General features: G+C 48.9%; 1 protein-coding gene across 3 annotated transcripts; it reads right to left on the bottom strand.

Moving 5' to 3' along the window:
- Positions 1 to 1,721: 1,721 nt before the first annotated feature.
- Positions 1,722 to 24,524, bottom strand: TBC1D2 (TBC1 domain family member 2). 3 transcript variants are annotated; one of them, XM_082335734.1, is made up of 16 exons: positions 24,348 to 24,524; positions 24,039 to 24,137; positions 22,569 to 22,740; positions 20,345 to 20,844; positions 19,552 to 19,684; positions 18,477 to 18,618; positions 16,197 to 16,333; positions 15,409 to 15,596; positions 13,878 to 14,264; positions 12,929 to 13,039; positions 11,108 to 11,295; positions 9,440 to 9,910; positions 8,170 to 8,290; positions 5,981 to 6,166; positions 5,230 to 5,351; positions 1,722 to 4,531 (listed from the first exon to the last, which is right to left on the bottom strand). In XM_082335734.1, the coding sequence occupies exons 4-16, from the start codon at positions 20,744 to 20,746 to the stop codon at positions 4,330 to 4,332; spliced, it is 2,790 nt and encodes a 929-aa protein (XP_082191860.1). In that variant the 5' UTR covers positions 20,747 to 20,844; positions 22,569 to 22,740; positions 24,039 to 24,137; positions 24,348 to 24,524; the 3' UTR covers positions 1,722 to 4,329. The 3 variants fall into 3 exon arrangements, with proteins under 3 accessions (XP_082191860.1, XP_082191862.1, XP_082191861.1); XM_082335736.1 differs by lacking the exon at positions 24,039 to 24,137; XM_082335735.1 differs by lacking the exons at positions 24,039 to 24,137; positions 24,348 to 24,524 and adding an exon at positions 22,822 to 22,926.
- Positions 24,525 to 24,857: the final 333 nt, after the last annotated feature.

The following is a 24,857-nucleotide window of genomic DNA, read 5'->3' as shown; positions in this document are numbered from 1 at the left end:
TGTTGGGCTGAGTACTATTTTTTCCCAAAGGACCTTGAAATTTAATTTTACTTACCTTGATGTTGCCTCAAGTCTCAAAGCTTCCTACCAGCTTGACACCAGAACGTGCCAAAGAGGTTCTGTATTATGAAAATTAAGCTTAAAACCAGCGCAGATACTGATCCACCAGCTGGAATCTCAAAGCCAGACTTTGCACTTGGCAGGAAGCCATCAGTTAATAACAAGAAGAAATGGGCACTTTGTCTCAATGGCAGTGGACCACGTGCCTAAAGCAAGCATCTGACTGCAGCAGGAAGAGGGGACACCTCACCCCAAATGTGCTTGCCACAGTTAGTGATATCTCCTGTTCCACTGCCTAACCTGCTGTGCTGTTTTCTTCTCTGGAGAGCTCCTGAGGCTGAGCAGAAAGCGCACAGGCGTATTCGCACGATTTAGCGGCTCGGTGTGGCCTGCAGCCTCTCGCTGAACTCCAGGAAAGCGGTTAAATTACCTCGGGTGGCTTTGAATTACGCCAGCTCCACCAGTATGGCCCTGGCGTGGGAAAGTAGTTTGTCTTCTTGCACCTGGCACATCCCTGGGCCAGACAGAGCTGATGTTCTGTAGAGGAGCTCCTAGCACTGGGAAATGGCTGGAGAAGTCCCAGCTTTGGCTCAGGCCACCAAAGTGAGCTCTTAAATGGGAAGAGAGCCAGCCCCAGGTCTTCTGTCTGTGATGGTGGCATGAGGTTGGCCAGCCTGCAGGCTGAAGAAGAAACTCAGCACCGTGGGACAGCTGCTGCTACGAGGTGTTATTGCTTCCTGCTCATGGGCAATGCCTTGTCCCTTAGCTCTCTCCTTCACCCTGGATGAGAAGCTCGAGCTTGGGATAAACATTAACCCAACACAGAAACAACCTCCTGGGGAATGCCTCTTTCCAGGGCAGAGTGCCAGGATACAGGAGTGGATTGAGTGTCTTTGCTGTGCACTAGTGCTTTTGCATGCAAGGGCTTAGCTGCAGCATATAGAGGTAATGGTGGTTCAGACCAAAGATCCTTCCAGCCCAATACTACCCACCCCAAAAAGGGGTGAAGAAGGGCAGCCTCCCAGCCTCTAACCTGTTTGCAGCTCAGGGACTTACTGAGCCAGCCGTGGCTTTCTGTGTGTTTGGCCACCCTCCACCAATTTGTCCTCTCAAAACCACATAAACTCTTAGTGGCCCCAAAGTCCTGCAACAAGGTTATCTACAGATTAATTGCACAATCTGGGGGGAAAAAAATAATCAAAACCATCTTTTTTAGGGTTGGAGCTGATACCCCAAGGTTTAGATTAATGCAGACACAGAAGGCTTAATTTAACAAGTAATGTTATGCCTACAGCAAAGCTCAGCCAAGGCTGACTCTGGGGTGGAAAGACACCCGTTTTATCCACAGGCACCCAGCACAGGCAGAGGGAGCTATGGGGCTGTGCAACTAGGTCAAACCGTTTTCCAACCACAACAGTTGGCCATGGCAGCATGAATTATCCTTGTGCACTTCATGCAGGGGTAACCTCTGTTCAAAACACCCCCAGCACTGACTGATACTCACTGCAGGTCTTGCAGGGGCCCAAGGGACTTGCATAGGGCTAAGCTAACCTCTGGGCCCAGCTGGCATCTTGTGACACGAGTTCAGTGCTTTTTAGCAGCCCTAAAGTTTGTGGAGCAGAAGGGGAGCCGGGCCCATGAGGACATGCTAGCTTGGTTCTAAGGTGCAGGTCTGCACAGGCCTTGCAGATATTCCTGCATCCACCACATTTTAGTAGAGAACGACCACAAGTGACTGGTTGGCGGTATGACCAGAGGAAATGGCCCTCAGCAAATACACATGTGGAGCAAAACCAAGAGCTGGTGAAGACACAACACAAGAGAAACTTCTAACAACCCTGAGATGTCCCTCCCTCCTGATTTCAATTATTTTCAGAATTTCCCATCAGGGACAACAGCTTGGTCCTCATGTCTTCTACAGAAAAGTTTATTTTTTAATGGGTCATTATATACCACATAGAGCAATGTTTATTTATAAACCATAGACAAACGTCAGCCTATGGTTTGTCTAATAATGCATGTTTCAAATGCCTTTCTTAAAAAACATAAGGGCAGGATGGAAAAAAAGATTTTTAAGTTGTTGCAAAAGGCTCTAGGAAGAATATAGCTGTAACTATACTTCTAATTTCCATGGTCTTGTTTTAAAAGATAATGCCTTTCAAAACTCCATAACAGTAGCAAAAATCTGTATTTGTGTGCACCCATGCACATCGCAGTATGAGTAAATGAGATTAGCAATATCCCCTGTAAAGAAAAACCTTCTGCATTTTGAGCTTCTCTGGCTAGCTGGCATCATTTTAAAACCAGTGCATTTTTTTTGAGATATTGTGGTATGACTCCAGTAACATTTTCTTCTTGTCCCACACTTCCAATGTGTGCAGCTGTCAGTGACATGCAGGGGATCTACCTCACTCTTGCTCATCTATTCACTCTTCCCAAAACCTCATTTCCACTTTGATTACTTCCCTGCTGTGTGGTTGGCGTCTACAGCTCTCTCCCAACTCAGACTTTTATAATTCTTTGAAACTGACCGATTTGTCCAGTTGTGCCCAAGGCAGCACTGAAGCAGACCACATGTCTCAGGTGAATAGAGGTTAGTGCTGTTTCCACTAGTCCGTGATCTCGGCTACGGCCCACCTGACTGAGAACAATACAGGCTATGAATGCTTCTTTTCCCTTCCTCTGCAAGCACTGACGACTTTATACCACAATAGATTTGAAGGAGGCATCATCCACTGAATGGGCTTAGCTTCAAGGTCAGTCTAAAAACATAGAGCAGAGCCCCCCTTACAGCAGGGCGTGCTCCATGCTGTCAGTGCCAGCACTGTGGGCACACCCGCAATAAAGCACTGCTCAGCAGCAGAGCGGGGCAGCAGGATTTGGCACCATGTTAGGGAAAAGAAGTTGTATTTATCTGAAGCACTTGACTCATCCTGGGTCTGGGGAGGACTGAGCTGCACAGGCAGGGCATCCAGCCCAGGGGATGTGCAAGCCTGGGAGGCAGGGGAGAAGGCTATCAGACCCCATTCCCAGAGGCAGGCAGGGCATCTCTGTGTGCTAGACCCGGCAGGGCATCTCTGTGTGCTAGACCCAGGGAGGCCAGCTCCTTGGTTCAGGGGAAATTATTGTTTTTTCTAAAGAATATCAAGGCATCTTTTGTGGCCTAGTCCAAGTGGTTTGCAGGTTCACCCCCAGAGTGCCATATTCCATGGGTCAAACACCTTCAATATTAGAAACTCCTACAGAAAATACTTCCTCCCTCCTATTATGAATGGGAGTCAGAAACAGGGATATCAACAGAGAAACCCAGCACAAGAGGAGCATAGCTGTGAGGAAGAGAGAGATGGCCACACACTCATCCTGGCCAAATGTGAGGAGATCACAAGACCCAGGTAGTCAAAGTCTCCATAATATTAGGCCCTGCCTGCAGCCAGGCTGCGGTTGGCTTCACACTGAGATGAGAGGTCCTCTATGGAGCAAACTCACCTCTGGAAGGCACAGTGCTGCCAGGATCAGGCTAACCCATAGATTGCTCTGCTCAAAGCTAAACAAAGAGGAGAGAGAGCTCCCAGCATTTCCCAGCCAGGCAGGGGGGGACACTTTGTGCTCCCATGGACTTCCACAGGAACAACAATAAACTGGAGACGCAACTCTGCTCTTCAACAACTCATGTCATTTGTCCCAGCCTGAGTCCCATGGGCAGATGTCCTCCAGCTCCCAGGACTTCCTCAGGCCCAACAGTCATCCAGAGACAGTGTCATGACTCAGTAACTGCAATATTAAACACACGCTCTCCTGGCAGACTAGCCGCTGAAGGAACCATACCTTCAAAGAGCAGGTTTCCTTCCTGACCAGTTCAGAAGCTTTAGGTACCAATGAGGGAGAGCTCTTGGTTCATTATTTATGGTGATTTTACTTGTACATAAAGATCTCTTTCAACCCTCCATCAGGAAAGGTAGAAAAGCCCTCCCTGGCTGGGTCTTTTGTACCATGTCAACTTCTGTCATGGTACCACAACTGATATTTCCTATGGACCGGGTAGGATGAATGGGGAGAAGTACAGAAGAGGATAAAACTCCTTTGACACCTTCCAATCCATTACAAAGTCTGGCTTGGTCCCCAAATGGTGCTATACCTACAGCCTTGCTTCCTGGGGCAGATGAACTCCTGCTGTGACCAGCTTTCCCCCTCTGCTCCATCTCTTACAGACAGTTGCTACTGAAGACCTCCTGCAAGGCGGGAGGGAAGTGATGAGGAACTCTGGTTTTGTTAAATCTCTTCTTCCTCTTCACTAACAACCTCCTTCAGATCCTGAGGCCCGTGCTCTGCTCTCTCTTTTACATAGGCTGCCTTGATCTGTTGCAGCTCGCACAGCTCTGCCTCCAGCTCTTCCCTGTGCATTGACCGGCGGTTCCTCAGCAGTTTCATGGGGAAGGGGTTTAAATCATTGAAGGCAATGCTCATCAGTTTCCTACGATGGAAAAGACAGGTCTGGTGAACTGATTTACTGGCTGGTAACAGATGGTAACAGATATGCCAAGTACATCCCAGGGTAGGCAAAGAGTAGGGCCTCAGATTTCAGCTCTCTGAGCTCAAAAGTCACCAACCAGCAGAGTCTTAAAGGAATCACAGCCAATTCCTTCTCACACAAACACCAACCCAAGCAACACTTTAAACAGTGTTATACCACACCCCCCCTTTAAGATACCGGTGTGCAGCCACCAGTCAGGAGACGGTGGATCAGATGCAAATTCTGATGGCCCCGGGGGAGGAATATTCCTGACATTGAGCTCTTCTGACCACAGAAATCTTCCTCTCAGACACATGTTGTCATAAAAGGTTGTGAGTGGTGCTGTGTTCCCAAATACCCCAACTACAGCTGAGAGAAACCCAGCAAGTGGCAGCACCAGTTCAAGCTGCTGCAAAAAGGAGGCTGGCCCAGACTCTGTGGCCTGCTCTGCTGTAGCATGCCTTTGCCCGAACCAAAAAGACTTTTAAGTAACACCATGAAGGGAAAGTCAAAAAGAGACAAACTGCTCTGCGTCCCATGGACCTGCCAATTCGCATGCATCTCTCTTAACAGACTGGTCACAACTCTTTTTAGACTGACCTAACGGGCAAGCAAGTACAAACCCAGGATGGAAGGTTGTCTACAACCCACAGTCCTACCTGCCGTCCGTGATCATTCTCGTGAAAAAGCGTAGGTACTGGTAGATCTCCACACTGTCATGAATTCTTAGGATTTCCTCCTCGTTGTATTTAAAAATGGCAAGAGCATAGCGGAAAATCACCTGGAGGGTTGAAAGGTATTTGAGTTGACAAAGTCTTAGGCAGTTGAGGGACCAGGCCCTTCTCGCATAAAACATGGGGTGGGACAGAAAGCACTGCAGTACAGCCTGGACGCTGGGCTTCTCCTGCTCTCAATAGGCTGCATTAGGGCAGGCCTAAAGAAGCACAGAGCTAATCCCAAGAGAATGACCTTCTGTAAGCTAACTTACAACCCCGCAGGGATTTTGCAAGGGTTCTCCAGTTCTCTCTATGCACAGGGGCAGTGCAAGACTCACGTTTTCAGATACTAACCCCCTGCCCATCTTCTGCTGCCTGTATCTGTGATATGCTCAGCTGTGTTTGGGTCACAGAGCAGAAGACACCATGGCTTGTCAGAGAGCTGTTTCATAGCAGGACTACCTGCTAAAAAGTGGCAGGGGTTCTGTGCACAGGATCAGGGACTAGGTCTGGCTACGGGCAGCAAGTACACAGACAACACAGAGGCTGTGAGGCATCAAGGCACCCCACCAACCAGGCAGGATAGGACAAGAGGCTCAACCCCACATCTCTTTGACACATGTATGTCCATTGCCCTGCCATCATGTCACAGAGGTGGGGCAGATGGGAGGAAGGCCTAGACCGAGAGTTGCACCTTAGTTCCCTCGTACAAGAAGGCATCCCACACTCGCAGGAGGATGTCGCTGACCAAGCTGTCCACAAAGGCCACCAGAAACCAATTGAAGGTGATGAGTGAGACATCAATCCGATACTGCTCAAAATGAGCCATGAGGCGAGGCAGCTTCTCTGACAGGAAGTCTTTGAATACTCTCTGATCTACCTAAAGTTGATAAAAAAGAAAACAATGAAGTCCTAGTCAAGAGCAGTCCTGGTGTTGGAGGAGAGGAGTGGTGCAACAGGACAGGGGCCCACACATGTCATGGTAATCACTGGTGCTGCCTTCTAGCCTAACCATACCCTAGGAAAAGCAGAGAATCCTTTGTCTCCCAACCCTTCAAAATTACTGAGCAGTGTACTTGTACACTGTACCCAGTGCAAGGTGTGGAGCTGAAACATGGCCAAGATACAAGCAGAGATACATACATTCTTCTCACTCAGAGAATCATATTCCTTCCCAACCTCAAAGTCAAGAGGGAAAATGCTGCCACATCATCCCACATCAGTCTTACTGGGATCTTCTGTGATGTCATGAGCATCCGATTGAATGCCACAGATTAAAACCTGCCCAGGTCTGAATGACTGCACATGGCCCAACAGAATAAATACCTAGAATCCCTCTGACTTTGCAAGCAGGACCTGATCTTCTCACTTAGCATCTCTTTGTGGTCTGAGTACTGTCTGTGCTCTGCTTCTGGTTGTATGAGCTGAGACACGGAAACGTAGTTGGTGAGATCCCTGACCCAGGTTTATAAAGGCATCACCTCAGGGAAGCTGTGGTTTCACGAGGGGAAGTGCTAAGGAGCAAGATCATGGTTAGGTCTTCCCCTATGCCATATCATACTACTGCCTCAGCTGTGTCAGCCCACTTAGCTGTGGCACAGTGGTACAAACCAGATGAGGTGACACGTTTGGTCTTTAAAATCTGCAAGAGCTAAACCTTAAGTTTTCCAGCCAACCCACAAAGCATCACCCTAGACCTTCCTCTTTACGTGGGTCTTGGCTAGACTTTCAGAGACCAAACACGAGGTTATGAAGTCTTTCTAAAAAAGGCTCCCTCAGCTGACATTCTTGTCTCACGAAATGTAGAGGAGCCTCTATGTCTTCAGTCTGCCATGTTTTCCCTCTCAATCACTATTTGTCAAGTATTGAGTGCTGCCTATTAAATCTCAGAGCTAACACTACCTGTTCCAGATAGACATTTTGCTATCTGCACAGTGATTTGGCTGCTTCCCCAGTCTGTGGGTTGGCTTTTCCACCAGCACACCACTGTCCCAGTAAATATTAGTCAACCAATTCAGTGGCACAATCAGTCACTCTCAGCTACTGACTCTTGTAGCCTCATCTATTGTGGGCCCACAGATACAGCCCTTTTCTCTCTGAAAGGACCACACACAATAAAGACACCAAGGTCACGGCCAGGCTCAACAGACTGGGCGCTGCTGGGTGTGGGTGGTATGGGCACACAATTACAATTCCATTGAACTATATAGGGCTGATCTTGGCTCTGTGTCTGCCTGGGAGGACGTAGTATATCTGATACAAGACAACACATCTTGAAAACCTTGAAATCCAGTGACTTTGAACCAGGAGGGTAAGTTACTCACAGAATAACATTTTACATCAAATGGCCAGAGGGCTTTATGATCTGCAGGGAAACGCAAAGCCAGAAGTAACACTGTATTTGATCATGAACTGAGGCAAGTACAGTAAATATAAAAATCTCCATATTTTCTTCCGTCTGCACATGGCACTCCAAAGATAGGGTGCAGTTTCCAAAGAAACATCTGAAGGGCTGCAGAATGGTGTCTTCTTCATACTTAGTTCTACAGATGTCAGAATTTGCTGCTTCACCTCTACTAGGCCCTCCTTAAAATAAGTAACTGTGCAATTAATGGGCACCTTCCTTCTGACTAACCTGACCTTCAAGTGATTACTCAGGAGTCATGCCCAGTTTCCTAGTGCTGGGGATCAACTTTGCTGCTCCTTTGTGTGTAACAACTTTGTACTCTCAAGTCTACAACACCTCTGCAATGGAAGGGATTGCAAGATGGTATCACTGTCCTGTGAGAAACCAAACACGCTGCAAGCTGACTGCTTGCTTTTAAATCTTTACTGTAAATCACTGTATCAGAGTCAAAGCAGATGTGAGGGTGCCCAGCTCACCTGTGATGTTATCAGTGTGTCACTGTAGTAGTCTGCCGGCATTAGGTTCTCCACAATATGGACTAGGCACCAGAAAGCACTTTCCTCATCTTCCAGGACGAGGAGGGCAACAGCTGCCAATCTGTGATGGACAAGAGGCAACGCAACACTGCAGGAGGAGACATAGGCCAGCACAGGAACTGGAGAATCCAAGATTCCTCTTGGCATGTCTCTAGCTCCATGAGCGTGCAAAACATCAAATGTGGCAGGACATTTGGTCAGAGAAGCAAGTAATCTGTTCTGTGGGTTTCTGAAGGAAGCATGCAGCTGTGAGTTACTTTCCCATGTGCCTCTGTCAGCAAACAGGAAGCATCAAATACGGAACTGGGGTGACAAAGCCAGACTCCACAGCTAATGGGATGTTCTGTAGGTCTGCTGAAGTTAGCAGTGTGCTGATTTGGGCTATTTCAACACAGGAAAGAGCTCACTCACGAGATACTCCATATTATGTGACATAGCTCACCTTCCCATACATTCTTCTACAGCCTGTACCCCCTTCAGCTCTGACTTACCCCCTTCCAGCCAGGCTGGAAAGATGATACATAATATCAAGGGCTCTCTAGAGTGGAAACTGTCTTTCTGAAGACCATACAAAGAACAGGAATAGCTTATGGAGACTTTCCTCATGTGAAAAGGTCCAACCAGTAATTCCCTTCTTGCAGCTAGTGGCCAGTGCCTCTTTTACTTGGCAGCACACTTCTAAGAAGTCTGGTTTTACCTTTCCTATAGCCTTCCTTGTGAAGTGAAAGAAGCTTTTAGATTCCCTGAACCTTCTCTTCTCCAGACAGAACACCACCAGTTTCCTCAGCCTCCCCTCATGTCATTTGCTGCAACTCCCTCATCTCTAACACTTCCCAACATTTCCTCCAACTCTTCTCAGCAAAGAGGGGAATCACTAGGGTGTTCTTCCGCTGAGCACATTAAGACTTAGAAATTCAGCCCCAGCCTCATGCTGTTATTCTTGGACTGCCTCACTCTACCTCCTATAGCTGCTCCTTCCTATTCTGTAACTATGGAGATGCCAAACAAGTGCATCCTGCTGCTTGCTTCATCCCAGCAACAACACTGGGTGAAAAAAGACACCAAATGCAGAATTCTGCAGGAAAATACCTAGAGCCAGGACAGAACGCTAGAGAGGCAGGAGCCTGGGTTGCTTGAGTCACAGCCCAGAGTATGTGTCTACACCTTCTCAGTGCTATCCCATTAAGAAGCAGCATATCTAGCTCCTCACCTGTTCAGTCCCTGGCAGTATCCAATGGCAGGATTGTGCCAGGAGAATGCAAGCAACACCCTCCGGAGCTTGGGGATGAGCTGGGAGGTGGGAGAGGAAAAATGTTTGTTGTTGGTCAGTGTGCGGGGCAGGTCGAGCTCAATCTGCCGGCAGGCAGGGTGCTCAGCGCTCTTGCTCTGCCGTAACAGCCGCTGGTAGTGGTCAGGCAGATGGCTGCAGTGCCGGCTGACAATCCACCTCCAGACCCGTTGCCGATGCTCCACTGGAATGCCACTTCGGATCAGGTTCTTCAGCTCTGCAGAGGGGCTCAGCTCTCCAACACTGTTCCACCTGTCACGGAGGGGCTTCTCCACTACTTCCTGGCTCCGCAAGTTGTTGGACTTTATCTCCAAGGCTTGGATTTTGGCCAGAAGTTTCCAGTCCTCAACTTCATAGTCAGGTACAGTCATAAACCCATACTCATCATACTCACTGGAGGGACACAAGGCAGAGGTTAGTCCAAAGGACAATGCTGGTACCCGCATCAAGGGCCACTCACTGCTTGGGGCCATGCCAACTACAGCCTGCTGCCAGGTTCCTGTCACCCATGCCGGAGCACAGGTACTCATCCTTCACTGCCAGCTGCTCGTGAGACCCTGCCATGCCCACTGTCTCAGAGCCTTGAAGACAAATGAGAGCCTGCAGCAATGGCATACACACACGAACTGAAGTGTAACTTGGCTCTGAGCTACACCCAACCTCATCAGACCTCTCTCACCTCACCTGCTCCCTTGCCCCTAATGGAGTATCCAGCTCAACCTGTATACCTTCTCTCTAACACGTCCTAGTGCAGAGACAGTTCTGTAGGAAGGGACTGCAAAAGCTTTGGGGCATCAGACCAAAGAACAGAGATCCACAGTCCCTTCTGATGTCTCCCTGTACATAACGCAAATCTCCTACTGATCAGAAAACACCAGGAGCGCTGATAGTACAGCTCGTTGAGGGCTTGTGCATCATCAGTTCAAAGGCTGGGATACTTGTAAGATATCATTATATTCTTGACAGAGAGACCAATCCTGGCCTTGGGGTCTCATCTCCAAAGCTACCTGGAGAACCTGCGAGTCTGACCAACCAGATGAAATGGAAACTGCTACAGTACTGGGGCACAAACTGAGCAGGAAAGCATAAATACAAATGCAAGGACCCTAGCAGTGCTGGTGGCAAGGCTCTCTGGAGGTCTCCACTCCAGCCCCCCTTCACTGCAGGATTGTCCCCAGCACTAGAACAGGGCAACAGTGGTTTTGTGTGGCTGGGACTAGAAAACCCCAAAGGATGGAGATTCCCCACCTCCCAGGTGGCCTCCTCTCCTACAGACAAGAGTTGATCCTCATGTCCAGTGTTTACTTCCCATGCACACCATGGCTGTTGTCACTTGCCATACCGTCTGCCACTGCCGAGAAAAGTTTAGCTGTACCATCTTTAGCTTTCCCTTCCTACAGTGATATGATGCTACCAGATACTTGTGGTCTCCACACCACCAAGCTACATAAGCCTCCTCAACCTCCACTCCTAGGTCATGGCTCCAAGCCCCTGCTGTAGAAATGCCCCCGGATCTTTCTTGCCTGCGCATTCCCCTCCATAGCCAGACTCCTACAAGGGTGTGAATATGCCCTTGCTCTTGAGCCTTACCTTACAGGGTTCAGATTAAAACCTTCTTCTGCTTCTTCCTTCACATCCCACTGGAGCGCTTCCTGGATGAGGTTCCTCACCAACTCAGCATGGGAGCTGGGCAGGCCAGGCACAGCCTCCTGCAGCTTCCGCAAGACTGTCAGGTATTTGCTCTCCATCTGGCAGTTTCGTGCTTGCAGGCAGGCACACTGAGAGGAAGCAAGAGGGAATGAGCTGGCTCATTAATGGTTCTTCCTGCATTGCCACTGCTCTCTACTGGCTTGGTCTGCACATAAAGTGAAGAATCCTGAACAGTGAAGCCCCAGAAAACACATCCATCAGTTTCCTACAGTCAGTGGAACTGCAGCTGTGAATGAATCATCGCAGCCTATGAACAAGCACAAGCTGCAGTAGGTAGCATGCAACAGAAGTTGCCTATTGAGTAGGAGGCCTACTACAGCATCACCTACTTTAGCTACTGCACTGCATCACTGGATGCCCATACCTCCCCCCCAGCTTGGCTCATGACAAAACCAAAGAGCCACCACTGCAGCTGAGTTCTCTGCAGGCTTTCTCCCTGCTCCTCAGACAAGTTCTCTACCCCACATTGAGCTGTATCCTGACAAAACACACTGCTCCTGGGACTGAGCTATGACCATACCATTTTCAGGATACACGGTAGCACCACAGACAAGGTGTCCACATGCCCCTCTGCAACTCCAGTCCTATCACACTGGTACACAACATTTCTCAAACACAGGAAGGCCAACTGGGTTCAAACAGCAGGACACTCCCTGCCACCTCCATACTCCGGGGCACACAAAGCAGAAAAAAGGAATGAGGGCTGTTATCTCCACTCCACAAGTGGGGAATTGAGGCCACACAGGTGACAAGACTCACCCAGTATCTCACAGGAAGCTCAATGAAGACTCCTGCTCAGTGGGAAGCAGCAGTTGAAAACAAAAACAAAACAGAAACCACAGAGAGAATTAGGCTGCATATAGAGGGGAAAGAAAGGAGCATGGGATACTGTCATACTACCACTTTAATCAGCATTTTGGCTCACATTGAGCATGTTGGTCTGATGGCTTCCTTTCTGAAGGTTACGGCAGTTTCAGGATCAGAGAAGGGCAGTAAGTTAGGAGGTAGGCAGGGTTTCAAAGGACTAGAAAGCAAACAGATGTGAAAATGGCAATAACACTTCAGAAGCAGCTTTTTGCCCTGTTCCAGAATCCAAGACTGTGGAGACATACCTTAAAACCCAGGGAAGAAAAACCCAGAAAAACCCCACAGAACAAACAATAGCACACAACACCAGCCTGAGAAAGTGGTTCAGGACCAGAAGGCAGGATTAGACAAGTCTGAGAGTAACCAGGTTATGCACACTTACAAGGCTAGAAATAAAAACAGAGCTTAAGAAAACATAAGAACTCTGCTCTAGCTCCAGGACCTGAGAGTGCTGCCACCTAGCAATGCCAATGCCAATGGTAGAGAAATCAAGACTGAGCCAGGGCTCAGTCAGTCTGCCAGCTCTCAGGAAAATTTTCTGATTCCCTACACATAGTGTTGCTTTTTTATTTGTATCCAAAAGCCCAGAATCTGGGTTAGGTTTCAGCACCCTTAAGATGGAGCTTTGCAGGTATTTTACTTTTATTGAAGAATACAAATGATCATGTCTAATTTCGGAGGAACACAAAGCAGGAAAAAAAGGTCACACTAAAAGAACACATTGGGAAGAAAGCTTATTCCTCGTGTGGTTTGGACCAAAATCCATTCGAGTGATGACTTTGGAAAGAAATTAGTAACAGCTCTCACCAAGGGAAAAAAATAATTTTGTCTTACCTTCATCAGAAGGGCTTTTTCATTCTCAGCAACACGTGTCCAGAGTCGAGTAACCTGGTGGATCTCCGAGTTGAGAAATTGGTTCTGGGTTTTGTATGCATCAATATCATCCTGCCACGAAGGAAAACAGTCACACAAGGAGAGTTCTTGAGGGGCTTGGAAACCCCTCCCAGTTCAGGGACCTCAGGTGCAGATTGTGGTAAGGACAAGAAAATATCTCAACAATTTTGTGTTCTGGGGAGAAGACAGGACTCCCCAGGACAAAGACTGCCTACAAAGGAGATCAAGGCACAACATTAAATAGGAGTGTCATGCATAGACAAGACACTTGAAAATGCTAAGTGCACTGCATGTACATGCTTAGAAAACAGAGACATCTGGGTGATATAAAGCTAGAGAAACACCTAAATAAGATTAAGAATATATGTCTTTTGTTCCATTTTTTTAAAAAATGGCACAAATCTCAGCCCCACAGCTGGCAGCAAAAACACCCTCCCACAATGCAGTAAGTGGCTCTTTTGGCAATTCTCCACCTCATGCTAACTGTTCATTAAAACTGTGCATATAGTGACATACAACAGGCTGGATTTGAAAGAACCAGGGTGTATTGGGAAACTGTTTGCAAGAGTAAAACACAAAGGAACAAAGCTAGTGAAGGCAGCAAGTGAGACTGCAGCTGTGAAACAAAAGAAGAGTGAAGAAAGAGGCAGGCACTGAACGGTGACATGAAGTCAAACAAAGCAGGCTCTGAGCTGAAGCTGAAAGGGACCCAGATGCTTTTGAGCACCCTATTGGTATCAGGTGAGCCCCTTCCAGCCTGCCTCTGGTTTGGAGACAGATGGAGCAACTAGCAGAAGTATATTCTGTGCTTCCCACAAGGAACACCCTCCCACTGAACCAGAGGGCGCAGAAATGGGAGCCCCCAAATGACCTGTGCCATCTCACACACCTTCAGGTGCTCAATCTCCTCCTGCTGCTTATACAATGTCTCTGCAGTGATAGTGTTGGCTTCTTGCAGGGGGTCAGAGAGCTCTCGGGCCATCTGCTCTGTTAAGGCCATGATGACTTCCTGTTTGGCGTGGTTCTTCTCCATCAGAAGCTGCACGTGCTCCTTGAGTTCCTGGATGTGGCTGTCTCTCAGAGTCAGTATCTGCTCCAGTTCCTTCTTTTCTTGCTCAAGAGCTTCCAGTCGACTGGTGAGATCTGCGATTTGTCTCACTTTGTGGCGCACCAGCTCCAGCCTGTCCTTATCTCCCGCTGCAGCGAGATACATGCTAGATACTCGCTTCTCCTGCTGGGCTGCCTCCAGAGCTTTGTGAAGAAGTTTAACCAGCTCCTGAAAAAGGAATGTAAAGCCATTACACCATAGTGCTGCCCAGGGCAATGGCAGAATGGACAGCACAGACCCAACCAGTACTGAGTTAATAGTGAAAGGTCCTCAGGATCTTGAAATTGACTTCTTTCAGAAGCAAAACTGATTGCAGCAATCTTGAAATCACAGTGCTTCCCTAGTAGAGAAGCTCTGCTCTCAGAGCTGCACCTGAAAGGTCTCTGTAGCAGGCCACAGATGACTTGACTTTAGGTGGATTGCTAACAGACAACCTGCTGCTCACGCTGTCTGAATTCTGACTTTCTACAGTCATCCTTCTTGGGGTGGGGAGGTGGGCGCAGCAAAGACCAGAGAACCTGGAGATCTGGCCAGCAGTGTGGTAAAATAGAAGGGAGGGAAATAATGCAGTCTGAATCTACCTGTGCTACCAGAAGGAAACTGCTGTATCCATTCTAGCCTTCCCTCTGCCAGAGTCCTCCCTCACTCCATCCCACATGAAGGCACAAAAGCTTGCCCCAGCAACATGCTGCTGATTCACGCTCTGCCATCTCAGCCATTTAAGGAAGCAAATCAAGGATGCAACTGATTGCCCACCATGGGACCTGGCTCTCTTGCCTCTTCTCCTGGAAGAGCTACTAGCATCATTAGTGGAGAGCCTGGCATTGCTCCGTGCTTGTGAAGACCAGTACCATCCAGGAGACACAGCCCTTGCAGTGACCTGTGCACTGACTTCTACAGTCAAATCACCTCTTAATGGTGGATCACTGTTCAAAAAGAATGACCTGCTGTTAACAGCATGACTCAGCCTGGCAGTTCCTGCCAGTATCACAGTACATATTCAGGACCGTACGTTCACTGAACAATAGAGATGCACCAGCAAGACGCCTGCAGAGTGCACTTGGGTTTGTTTTTCCTCCCTTTTCCAGCTCATCTGCTAGCTGTACTTCCTAGCAGTGGCTGAAGGACAGCCCGTTCTTCCTTGTGCTGGGCACAATCAGGCACATACAAAGAGGTAACACCAGGAGCTTCAACTGGTCCCCAGGAAGTGCCTGCTGAGCACTTCTCAGCCTAACACCAAGGTGTAAGGGAGTCCCTGTGACCAGTCTCAGGCCCCTGCCCTTAGAAGCAGCAAACTCTTTGCCACACTCACCTTCTGTGATTTGACTTCCTCTGTGAGTGTCAGGATCTGTTGCTGTAGGACACTCACTTTATCCATTAGGTTCTTCTCCCTGGACAGTTCTTCAGGCAAGCCTGGGAAGCCACTGTTCATCCACCTGGCTTTCCTAGCCCAGTTCAGCCTGGGCTCCATCCTTCCATCGTCTGGGATCCCCTCCTTAACTGAAGGGAAATAGGGTTAATTTGCACAGAATTGGGTTGCTACTATGGACTCCTGAGTTTTGCTATGGAGAGACTCACAACAGCTCAGCAGAGAAAACTGACACACAGGACAAGAAAAATTGACCTGCTGGGATCCACAGGGTTGAAGCACAGATGCAAGGGATCAGTCAGAGGTACCTCCAGAACAAACAAAGCCGTGATGTTCTATGGTACCTGTTAACCCTTCTTGCGCACAGCAAATGCAAGTTACCATCATGGAGAGGTAACTTCCCAAGCATGCAGTGGAGCTGCTGAGCTGAGCCTGTGACCATGCAGCAATTTAAGTTCTGCCTCAAAGAAATACCAGTATGGAGCTGGCACCATGGATGGTATTTTTGCCTCTGCAGAAGGTTCCACAGGTAGCAGATAGATAGATGCAGCCTGAAGCAGACTGATAAGCTGGGTTTGTGCCAACAACACAGGAAGGGACCTGAGACAATGTGATAGAGTTTTCATGTCCCATGAAGACTTGCCACCCTCTCCCTCCCTTTCCGGCTAAGTCTGACTCCCTGCTGGAAGGCACCACACTCAGACCAGCTCACACAGCTCAGCGGCAAGCACCTGCACACCGTGCTTCCACTTCTGCCTCTTGCTCCTCATCCGGGTTCTCAGGATGCTCCTGGAATTCATTGAAGCTAAAGACATTCCCATTGTTGCCCCAGAGCTGCTTGGAGCCACAGATATTGTAGACAGTGTTTCTGAAACAAGAAGAGAACAAGACAGCCTAGTGAACAGAAGTCATCATCACTACAATCAGTGCATATTCAAACTATTCAATGCCTTACCTCTCCTCATATCCCACCCCTCCTCCCAAAGCCTATCATCTCCTTCACGTGCTGAGAAAATGAACTGTTCACGGCACTGGTGGATCTGAGGGGAGGAAGGTTGTAACTGGTGTAAATCAGGAAGGTGCCATAAAATCAGTATCAGCACAGTAAATCATCTGGAGATATTTCCCCATGTGCTTAAGCCCTGTACATAAATGCATCAGGCTGGACAAAAGGATCAAAGGTAATAATAGGTCAACCACATTCTTCTCTTCCTCCCTTCCCTCTCTCCCTCTCCTCCTCCCCCTCCTTTTTTCCCTCCCTCTCTTCCTTCCTCCCTTTCCTTACCTCACTGCAGAAATCCCCAGGTGCCAAGAAAAGCTCAGCTATCTACAGCACAGCCAAAACTGTCACAATGATCACATTTAAAGAAGCCACAGGTCCTGTGCTCTGAACCACATTTAATAACCTTGCCACAACAAACTCAACAGACTTTCATGCAGTAAAGAGATTCAGGAACAAAATTGCAATCAGACCCAGAACCAGTTTGTTACAGCTGCTGCTACCAGATATTGCCAGAAGCACTAAGAGATGACTTTACAGGATCATGCAGAAACACAAATGCACAAGTATCTTCTGTAAAACCTATATAGGAAAGTGAGACAGTTGCCTGTCTCTATACAGGTCTTTTCCCTTCTACTCCTGTGTTGTCCATCAGCTAAAACAAAACAAGCCCCTTGTTTTCAGATCTACAAAAGACTCAGTGTCAGCTACTTCCTAGCTGTAAATGAAGTTGGCATTTAGATATTTTTCTCCTTTTGCCTTGTTATTGTAAGGCTCCACAGCAGAAGAGCAGACACTGCTGACCTCAGGGAACATATCAGCACATAAGATCAGCAGACCTTCATTCCCTGTAGTCTGCAGTTGGCACTCATCCAATGCAACTTTCCTCTACTTTGCTCTACCTCATGCTGCACTTTGTTTTTCCTCTGAGACAGCAGCAGCTCAGGGATCTGATGAACTTAGCTGAAATCGGACACACTACACTCATGAAGACCCAGCCTGATAGTGCCAGAGCCTGAAGAAATGTTCACAGAACCAGGGGAGCAATACAACTTGAAGCCGAAAGGAGGCAATTGTTATTCAAGCCAGCAAAAGCAAGGCTCAGGAGGAGGGAGGATATATGATCATATTATTTTTAATCAAAGTGAGGAGGAGAGAATGCATACCCTGCAAAATCGTACAGCTGACTCTGATCCTGTTTGGTCCCATGGGGGATCTTTCTTCCTATTGGCATCAGATTGTAGCTACAGTAGTGGTGGTAAAAAACTACAGCCAACCTCCCCATCAAAAACATTTGGCAGGTGCCAGGCTACCTACCATACCTGTGGCCACTTACACATTTTTGGTTATATGTAAAGAAGTGACTAGGACACACTTAAGGAGATATTGATGGGGGTTGTCTTTGTGCAACTGTACCTGCCCAAGTCTTGTAACTTGTAGCCTTGATGGAGCTACACATTGCAACTGCAGATCACAGCATCATTGTAGGCAGTGGAAATATTCACATACTTGAAACTCAGCAAGGAGTAGGAAGCTGCACAGTGTCAGGCCATATTACAGGCTCAAGTGCCTTTTGCTTGGGGTTCCTGCTTTAGACAGTGAACTACATTCAAGGTCCTTTGAAACCACTGGGTAGTGCTAATGGGCTTCTATCGCTAGCCTACAGAGTACAGCTCAGCCTGCCTGTGTGCCCTTTCAAGAGCGACGTGCAGATGCATCGCAGCAGACATGCAGACCACTACCTACAATGAAGAAAGCTTAACCAAGCCCTAGGTCTGCCACTAGGATCTTTGCTAAGAGAGGTAGATGATGTGAAATGCATTGGAACAGGGGCATGTGAAAGACACTCTGGCAGGTAGTTTACTTTCGCCTGAAATATCCTTCAAAAAGCTGCTTCATGGTTCTTCCACCTAATCAAGAGTCCCATTTCACACAATATGTGACAGGCAAGGAAGGCACAAAGTGGCAGGCCAGCATGTCAACTGCACTGCAGCTCTCCTCACACACTTACTGTATCTCTGTCCAAGGATGCTTAAGGGAGATGTTCTGCAAAGCAGTAGATGTTTGGGGTGCAGGCAAAGACGCTGCCTTTAAACCCACTGCTTCTGTTGGTGTTTTCACTAGAGGCAGAAAGTCTTCATTGTCAACAACATCTATGTAAAAAAACAAATCAGGACACGGAAGCAAGTGAGCAAGACAGACTTCCATTGGACTTTGGCTCCTTCATGTAACTTGAGAGCCACAACATTTTACTACAGGTAATTTTTTACTACATGTTCAACTGGCCAGGTGGAACAAGGACAGCAGAGCAGGTTTCCTTAGCTTTAGGTGAAATTACAGAAGGTTCCATGTACAAATAGAGTCATCTGTTCAAGGACAATCAAGGGACTTCAACCATTTGTATATGAGAATGACTAACCCCAAACAATCAAACTTTAACTGCCTAAAGGAATAAGGAAGGGAGCTGTTGCTGTTCTCTTCCCCTATCCCAAACAGTGTTTGATAGTTTTAATGTGCAGATAACACTCCACAAACACAGTTTGTTACCAAATTATTGCCTGCTGTAGCAAAATGCCAAGGTACCCAGAACCTTTCAGAGCAGACACTTACTAGGGAGGGGGTTACTTGTTTCAAACAAAATGCGCATCTAGTCATAAGAGGTGGACACCTTGCTTGTGTCCTCCCCGATCCACCGGCCTGTGTACTCACACTGCTAAGGATGCACATCTTCATCCCACCAGTGCTGAAAAAAAAAAACTTGCTTGCTCTAAATTTCACAGGCCTCACAAGAGGAAGGAAGGGGATATACCAAATGTGCACACTTCACATGCGTGAGGAAAATCAAGAGGGAATTCATAAGGATGATAAGAGACCTGAGCATCTCCAACCACATGCTGTGGATTAGGAGACAGCCCATTCACATTCATCCGTAATAAGGCCAGAAGTTCCAGACATCGACCACGCATTGACAGTTGGCACCTGCATTTAAAAACCTGGCCAAAACCTCTGCCCACTTACAGATGAGGAGCACCATTCGTCACTGGGGGGCTGAAAGCAAAAGAAAGGCTGACATACGCGACACCTACTTGATCTGCCAGCCAGAGGTTCATTCACAAGCTGTGAGCTGCCCACAGGAAATCTGCTCTGAGCATTGCAAAATTCCCAACGTCTCATTTGTAGCTGCTGCAGCCAGTACACCATTGCCTGTTTGCTGATTGCCTAACATAACACAAAACAGAAACGTGAGGAGAATAACCTCATCAGCATGAGACACATCCTGAAGGGCTGACCACCACTTCACAGCCCAAGTCAGCAGAAATAAAGGCCAGCTGTGTCAAGCCTATGCTATATCCTCTGGTCCTAAAACTGATTTGGGAGGACAGAATAGATCTTCAGCATGCCCTTAGTAATAGAACCTTACTGGACTGCTGACCTAATTTTAAACGTTTTTTGGTGTATTATGCTCCAAGGCTAAGCAGAAATGTCACCATTATTTTAGCCAGGAATCACCCACAGAGTTTCTTAATAGCAATTTTCACAGAGAGAAAAATCTAGCAAAGGTTCCTGCTGGGGCAACCATTTTAGAAAGGGGAGCTCATTTCCGTTCAGCAAATTACATGTGGACTGCAGGACTCCTCAATGATTGTAATTCAGTACCCAGTTCAGCTTTTACTCCTATTCTGTTAAACAACAGCCATCTCACGGGTAATGGAATCCCAGTCTTGCCAAAACAATGCAAGTTATTTAGGTCCAAATGGTAACAGTCCAGGCTGGGAGGACTAACGTGAAACTCAAGCTAAGAGATATCTTCGCAGAGATGTGTCTGTCCTGACTGGGAATGTTTCATAACAGCCCCCACAAGAAGATGCTGCCCCTTACCTTCAAAGTAAAAACTCTGCTTGGTGTTCTGATCTCAAAAACCCCTTCCCCATTTTCCACCTTGGAGTCAAAGCTGGCGCTGGAGAGATCAATAGACCCCAAAGGGTTGATGTCCTGTGCAGTTCTGTAGTATAGTAAATGACATTTGTTTTCATCGTAAAAGAACCAGCGAGACTTCCAGGTCTTGATTGGCCCCTTGATGCCCAGCTTATTTAAATAGCCACAGAGTGTTTTTCTGGATGTTTCTCTGCTGGGTTTCAGCTGTCCGTTTCCCAGTTCTCCAGAAGAGGAAAGCATGTCTTTTGCTGAGGCTCCATTGCTGCTATTATTGTCTGGATTTGACTCCACCAAATTGCCCGGAGCGGCAAGGGGACAAGCTCCGGTTTCTGGTCCTTTTTTCATCTCTTTCAGGAAATGTACTCAGAATTGGATTGAAGTAGGAAATTCTCTAGGTAAATAAGTAATAGCAGATCCTGACTATATCATCATTGTTATAGAACCTGCAGCAAATGAGAAAGGAGGAATAAGCTCAGGTCTAGCATACAACAAAAAACAGTCCCTAGCTTTCAAACTGCCCAGCCAAGGTCTGTGATTTTTGGTCATTGCTCCCTGCCTTCCTTGGCTCAGATGACCTCTATATATCTGTTTTCTCCCTTTTCCATTCCTAAATTAGCCCGGACTAGCAGCCAAGAAGCAGTACCACAATCTCTTGAGTGAAAAGTAAGTACAGTCTGTGGGCATACCAAATCAATAGCAACAACCAGGGCATCTAAAGCCACAGACAACAATGTTAAGTAACAGTTGCAGAAAACATGGCAAGATAACAAGCTCTGGGGGGCCACGTACTTGGGTCAAGGGATTTCAGGTAAGTGTATCCTAGCATTTCCACTGAATGTTCAACTAGTATTGTTGAACACCACAAACATGGTGTTTAAACCATACAGCCTTATGCAGTATCTTTATAAATCATTTGTGTCAGTTGAGGACTGCTGTTAAAAAGCCTGCGTGCCATGTGTTAGGTCTCCATCCAGTAGGCCTCCTATGATGGATTATACACCAAAGAAAGTAATTCTGTGATCGTTGCAAAAGAGACTTGGTTGCTCAGTGGCCAAAGTAACCTGCTCGGTTCCCAAGAGGAACACAATGTGCAAGAGAAAAATAGAAAAGTAAGGCTGGACGGGATCTGTGGAGATCTCTAGTCCAACTTCCCTCTCAGAGAAGGGGCCAACTTAAAATCCGCAGCCAGCTACTAAGGTCCACATTCAGATGAATTTTGATCATATGGAAGGATGGCAATTCTGCCACGTTTCTGAGCACTTTTTCAAGTGCTTAAACACATGGCAGGTGTGATTTTTTGCTGCAGACACCCATGGCCCTTGTATGAAGAAAGCTAACAACACTCCAGAAAAATACCTATAAATAATTTCTTACATTTTTTTCTTCAGTAAACCCATGGTTTAAAGATCAATAAATGAAGACTACCAGAGACTTCAGTTCAGACACTAACATATCTGAAGCAAATATGTAAGCAAATAAATTGTTGCAGTGTTATGTTAGCAGGAATCCAACTGCAGACACAAAACTACTGAACAGGACAGCCACCTGTGTGACAACAGGTGAATAGAGATTAATGCGGTGGAGCACACAGAGATGTTGCCCAAGCTCATGCTCTTAGGAATGACTTATCCCCATGACTGAAAGAAGGCTTACCCATCCTAGCACTGGCTAAGCCTCATCATGTTTATTGCTGCCCCCTCCTGTTCCCACATGAGCTTTTTAGACAACTATAGATAATGTTCACTCTTTTTGGAAAGCTACTGAACTTCTTTTAGTTCACTCCTGTGCCACTGTGGATCTTGCTACTGAAGGCATTCACAAATGCCAGGAACAAGCACACTTCATGAAGGTGCTGCCTCACCTAAGCTTCGTAAACACCCAAAAGCTTCATTTCGAGGCTAATTTTTCCTGGCACAAAGGAACCATCATCAGGAAGAAGAAGCAGTCTCAATCTCCCTAAGGGACCCTGGGGCTTTTATGGCAGTACCGGCATAAGAATCCCCTGTGCTGTCTGAAGACTCCATCACACTTCTACCTCTTGCGAGCATGACGGTCCATGGGTCCACACCGTGAACAGGATCAAGTAAGCGTTTTGCGTTCAAGCACCAAGTTATAAAGAGTCATGTCAGGTCTGCACTGCAAAGCACTCTAGAGGAGAAGATCTCACCTCCTTAAAAGAAGTGGAGAGATGTCCCTGGAAGACACCATCTGCTGCCGTAGAGCTACTGCTGCAGGCACCACCAAGCAGGTAACCACAGCCTCCAAAACAAATCTGACAGCAACAGAAGAGGGGCTTCTGCCTCAAGTCTCCCTCGGTCCAGTCGCTGCCTGGGAACTGTCTGAAAGAGATATTTAGCTGAAAGCAGCTCTGACGCCGACTCATCAACGAAAAGAGAAGATGCGGCGAAGCCTGCACGTACCTTTCCGCAGCTGCACAAGGCAGCCCCCCCGCCCCTCCCGGCGCCGCAGAGGCGCCTCCCAGCCCAGCTGCACCGCGCCAGGGCACAGGCGAAGGCTGCCGGAGCCTGGCACAGGGCTGCGCCGCCCGGCGCGGCGGCGACCGGACCCTGGCACCGCCCGGACCCTGGCACCGCCGGCACCGCCCGGCCCGGGGCGGGGGGGGAGCTCAGCGCCGGGCTGGGGGGGCACCCGGGCGGCTGGCCGGAGGACGGCCGGCGCGGGCGGGGTGGCGCGCGGGAGCCGCAGCCCCGGCCGGGGGTACCCGCTCCGGCCGCCGCCCCGCGCTGCCGGCGGGCCGGGGCGGGGCGGGGGAGGGCGGCAGGGACGGGGCAGCGGAGGGCGCCAGCTGCGGCCGTGGAAAAAATAATTAAAAAAGGACACTTCAGCTGGGTATCGGGAAGAAAACGATTCAGCAGGGCGACGCGGCACATGAGAGCGAGCCCGGAGGGGGACAGATCACGGGCTGGAGGGAACCAGCCGGTCCCATCTGCTGGGAGGGATGCGCCCCAAGCCTGCAAAACCGCTGGGGCAGCGGATGCAGACCCGCTGCTCACGGACCCCACTGTGCCAGAGCCACGGCCATGCAGTCAGCTGGGGCAAATCAGAGAAGGCAAACAAATTTCACAGGGTAAAGACAGCAATACGTGGTGTCACAGGGGATTGGAGGCTGGTAAGATCAAGCTCGGCCAAAGGGTCTAGACTGACCCCTTGAAAAAGCCTCCGAAAGAGGTCCTGCAGGGAACAGGGGTGTCGGAGGCTGCCCTAAGCCAGCGGCGCAGGTCCTGGGGCCATGCAGGGGGACGGGGCACCCAGCACAGCCGGGCTCGCAGGCTCTCTGGCAGCTGCCTCTCCTCCAGCCAGCGCTGCCAGGCCCTGCTGGGCTTGGCAGGCACTGGACTGGCCGGGGGGGGGGTGGGGACACACGACTCCTTATGCCGTCTCCAGAATAAGGAGTCCTTACATGGCTCTGACTTTCTCTGCATGCAGTGATAGCTGAGCTTTGACGATGACTCATTTCCGTCGGGCTCAAGAAACCCCTTTCCAAGTTTAGCCAACTGTACAGAGTTTTATTACCAACTTTAGCAAAGTTTAGTACCCGAGCAGCAAAAGGCAAAACGGTGGCCCATCCTTCCACTGGCCTAAGCTCCCAAACTGTAGCGCACATGAAGCTACTTACAGCATGAAAACTCTACACGCTTCCGTAGCCAAAGCTGATTTCACCCAAATTCAGCTTGCACAGCGGACAGCCAATAGACTGGATCAGTGCTGATGGAGCCTGTCTCCAACAGACAGAAGGGGAAAGTGTGAAGGCTATACCTGCGACTGCATGAAGTCCTTGTCCCCTCTGAAGCCTGACCTGCCTTCTCCTCCCTCTCAGCTGCAGCTGGAGGGACAGGACCGAGTGTGACAAAAAGGGCGGTATCAGGGCAGCACTGGCTATGTCTATGTGTAGGCTACTCTGGGAGCGCCTCAAAAGAAGTCTCACCTGGAGTTCCTCAACTCGTTAGTACCAGCACGGCTGCAAAACAACCACCCTGCTCCCGGCGTTACCTTATACCCCGGCACAGGCACGCAGCCATAGAGGGAACGGAGCTGCCGAAGGCTCGAAGCAGGGGTTTTGCAGCCTACGGCACAACCCCGCGAAGGCGGCGCAGGCGGAGCGCGGGGGCTCCGGCCGAGCGGCCACCGCCCGCCCACCTGCCCCGCCGGGGCCGCGGCCTGGCACGGGCAGGAAGCGCCCGCCCTTCGCCCCGCACGGCCGCCGTGCCACGGCGCGACAGGAGAGGTGCTCGGGAGGGGCTCAGCGAGAGACCTGACAGCAAGCGATCCGCACCGAACACGGGCGACACCGCCAGCTCGGCCCGGGGCTGGCGACACTGCCGGGAACAGCGCTTCCCGGTGGCAGCGCGCCGCGCCCGCTCCAGGACGGCTCTGAAGCCTCCAGCAGCCCTTGGGCGGGGCTTGATGCGAGGCCGCGGTGCGGAGCGGGAGATGG

Source organism: Platalea leucorodia, assembly GCF_965183815.1.
Source record: "Platalea leucorodia genome assembly, chromosome: Z".
NCBI classification, from domain to species: domain Eukaryota; kingdom Metazoa; phylum Chordata; class Aves; order Pelecaniformes; family Threskiornithidae; genus Platalea; species Platalea leucorodia.
The sequence above is the reverse complement of the archived record's forward strand: the minus strand, read 5'-3'. Positions and strand labels throughout refer to the sequence as shown.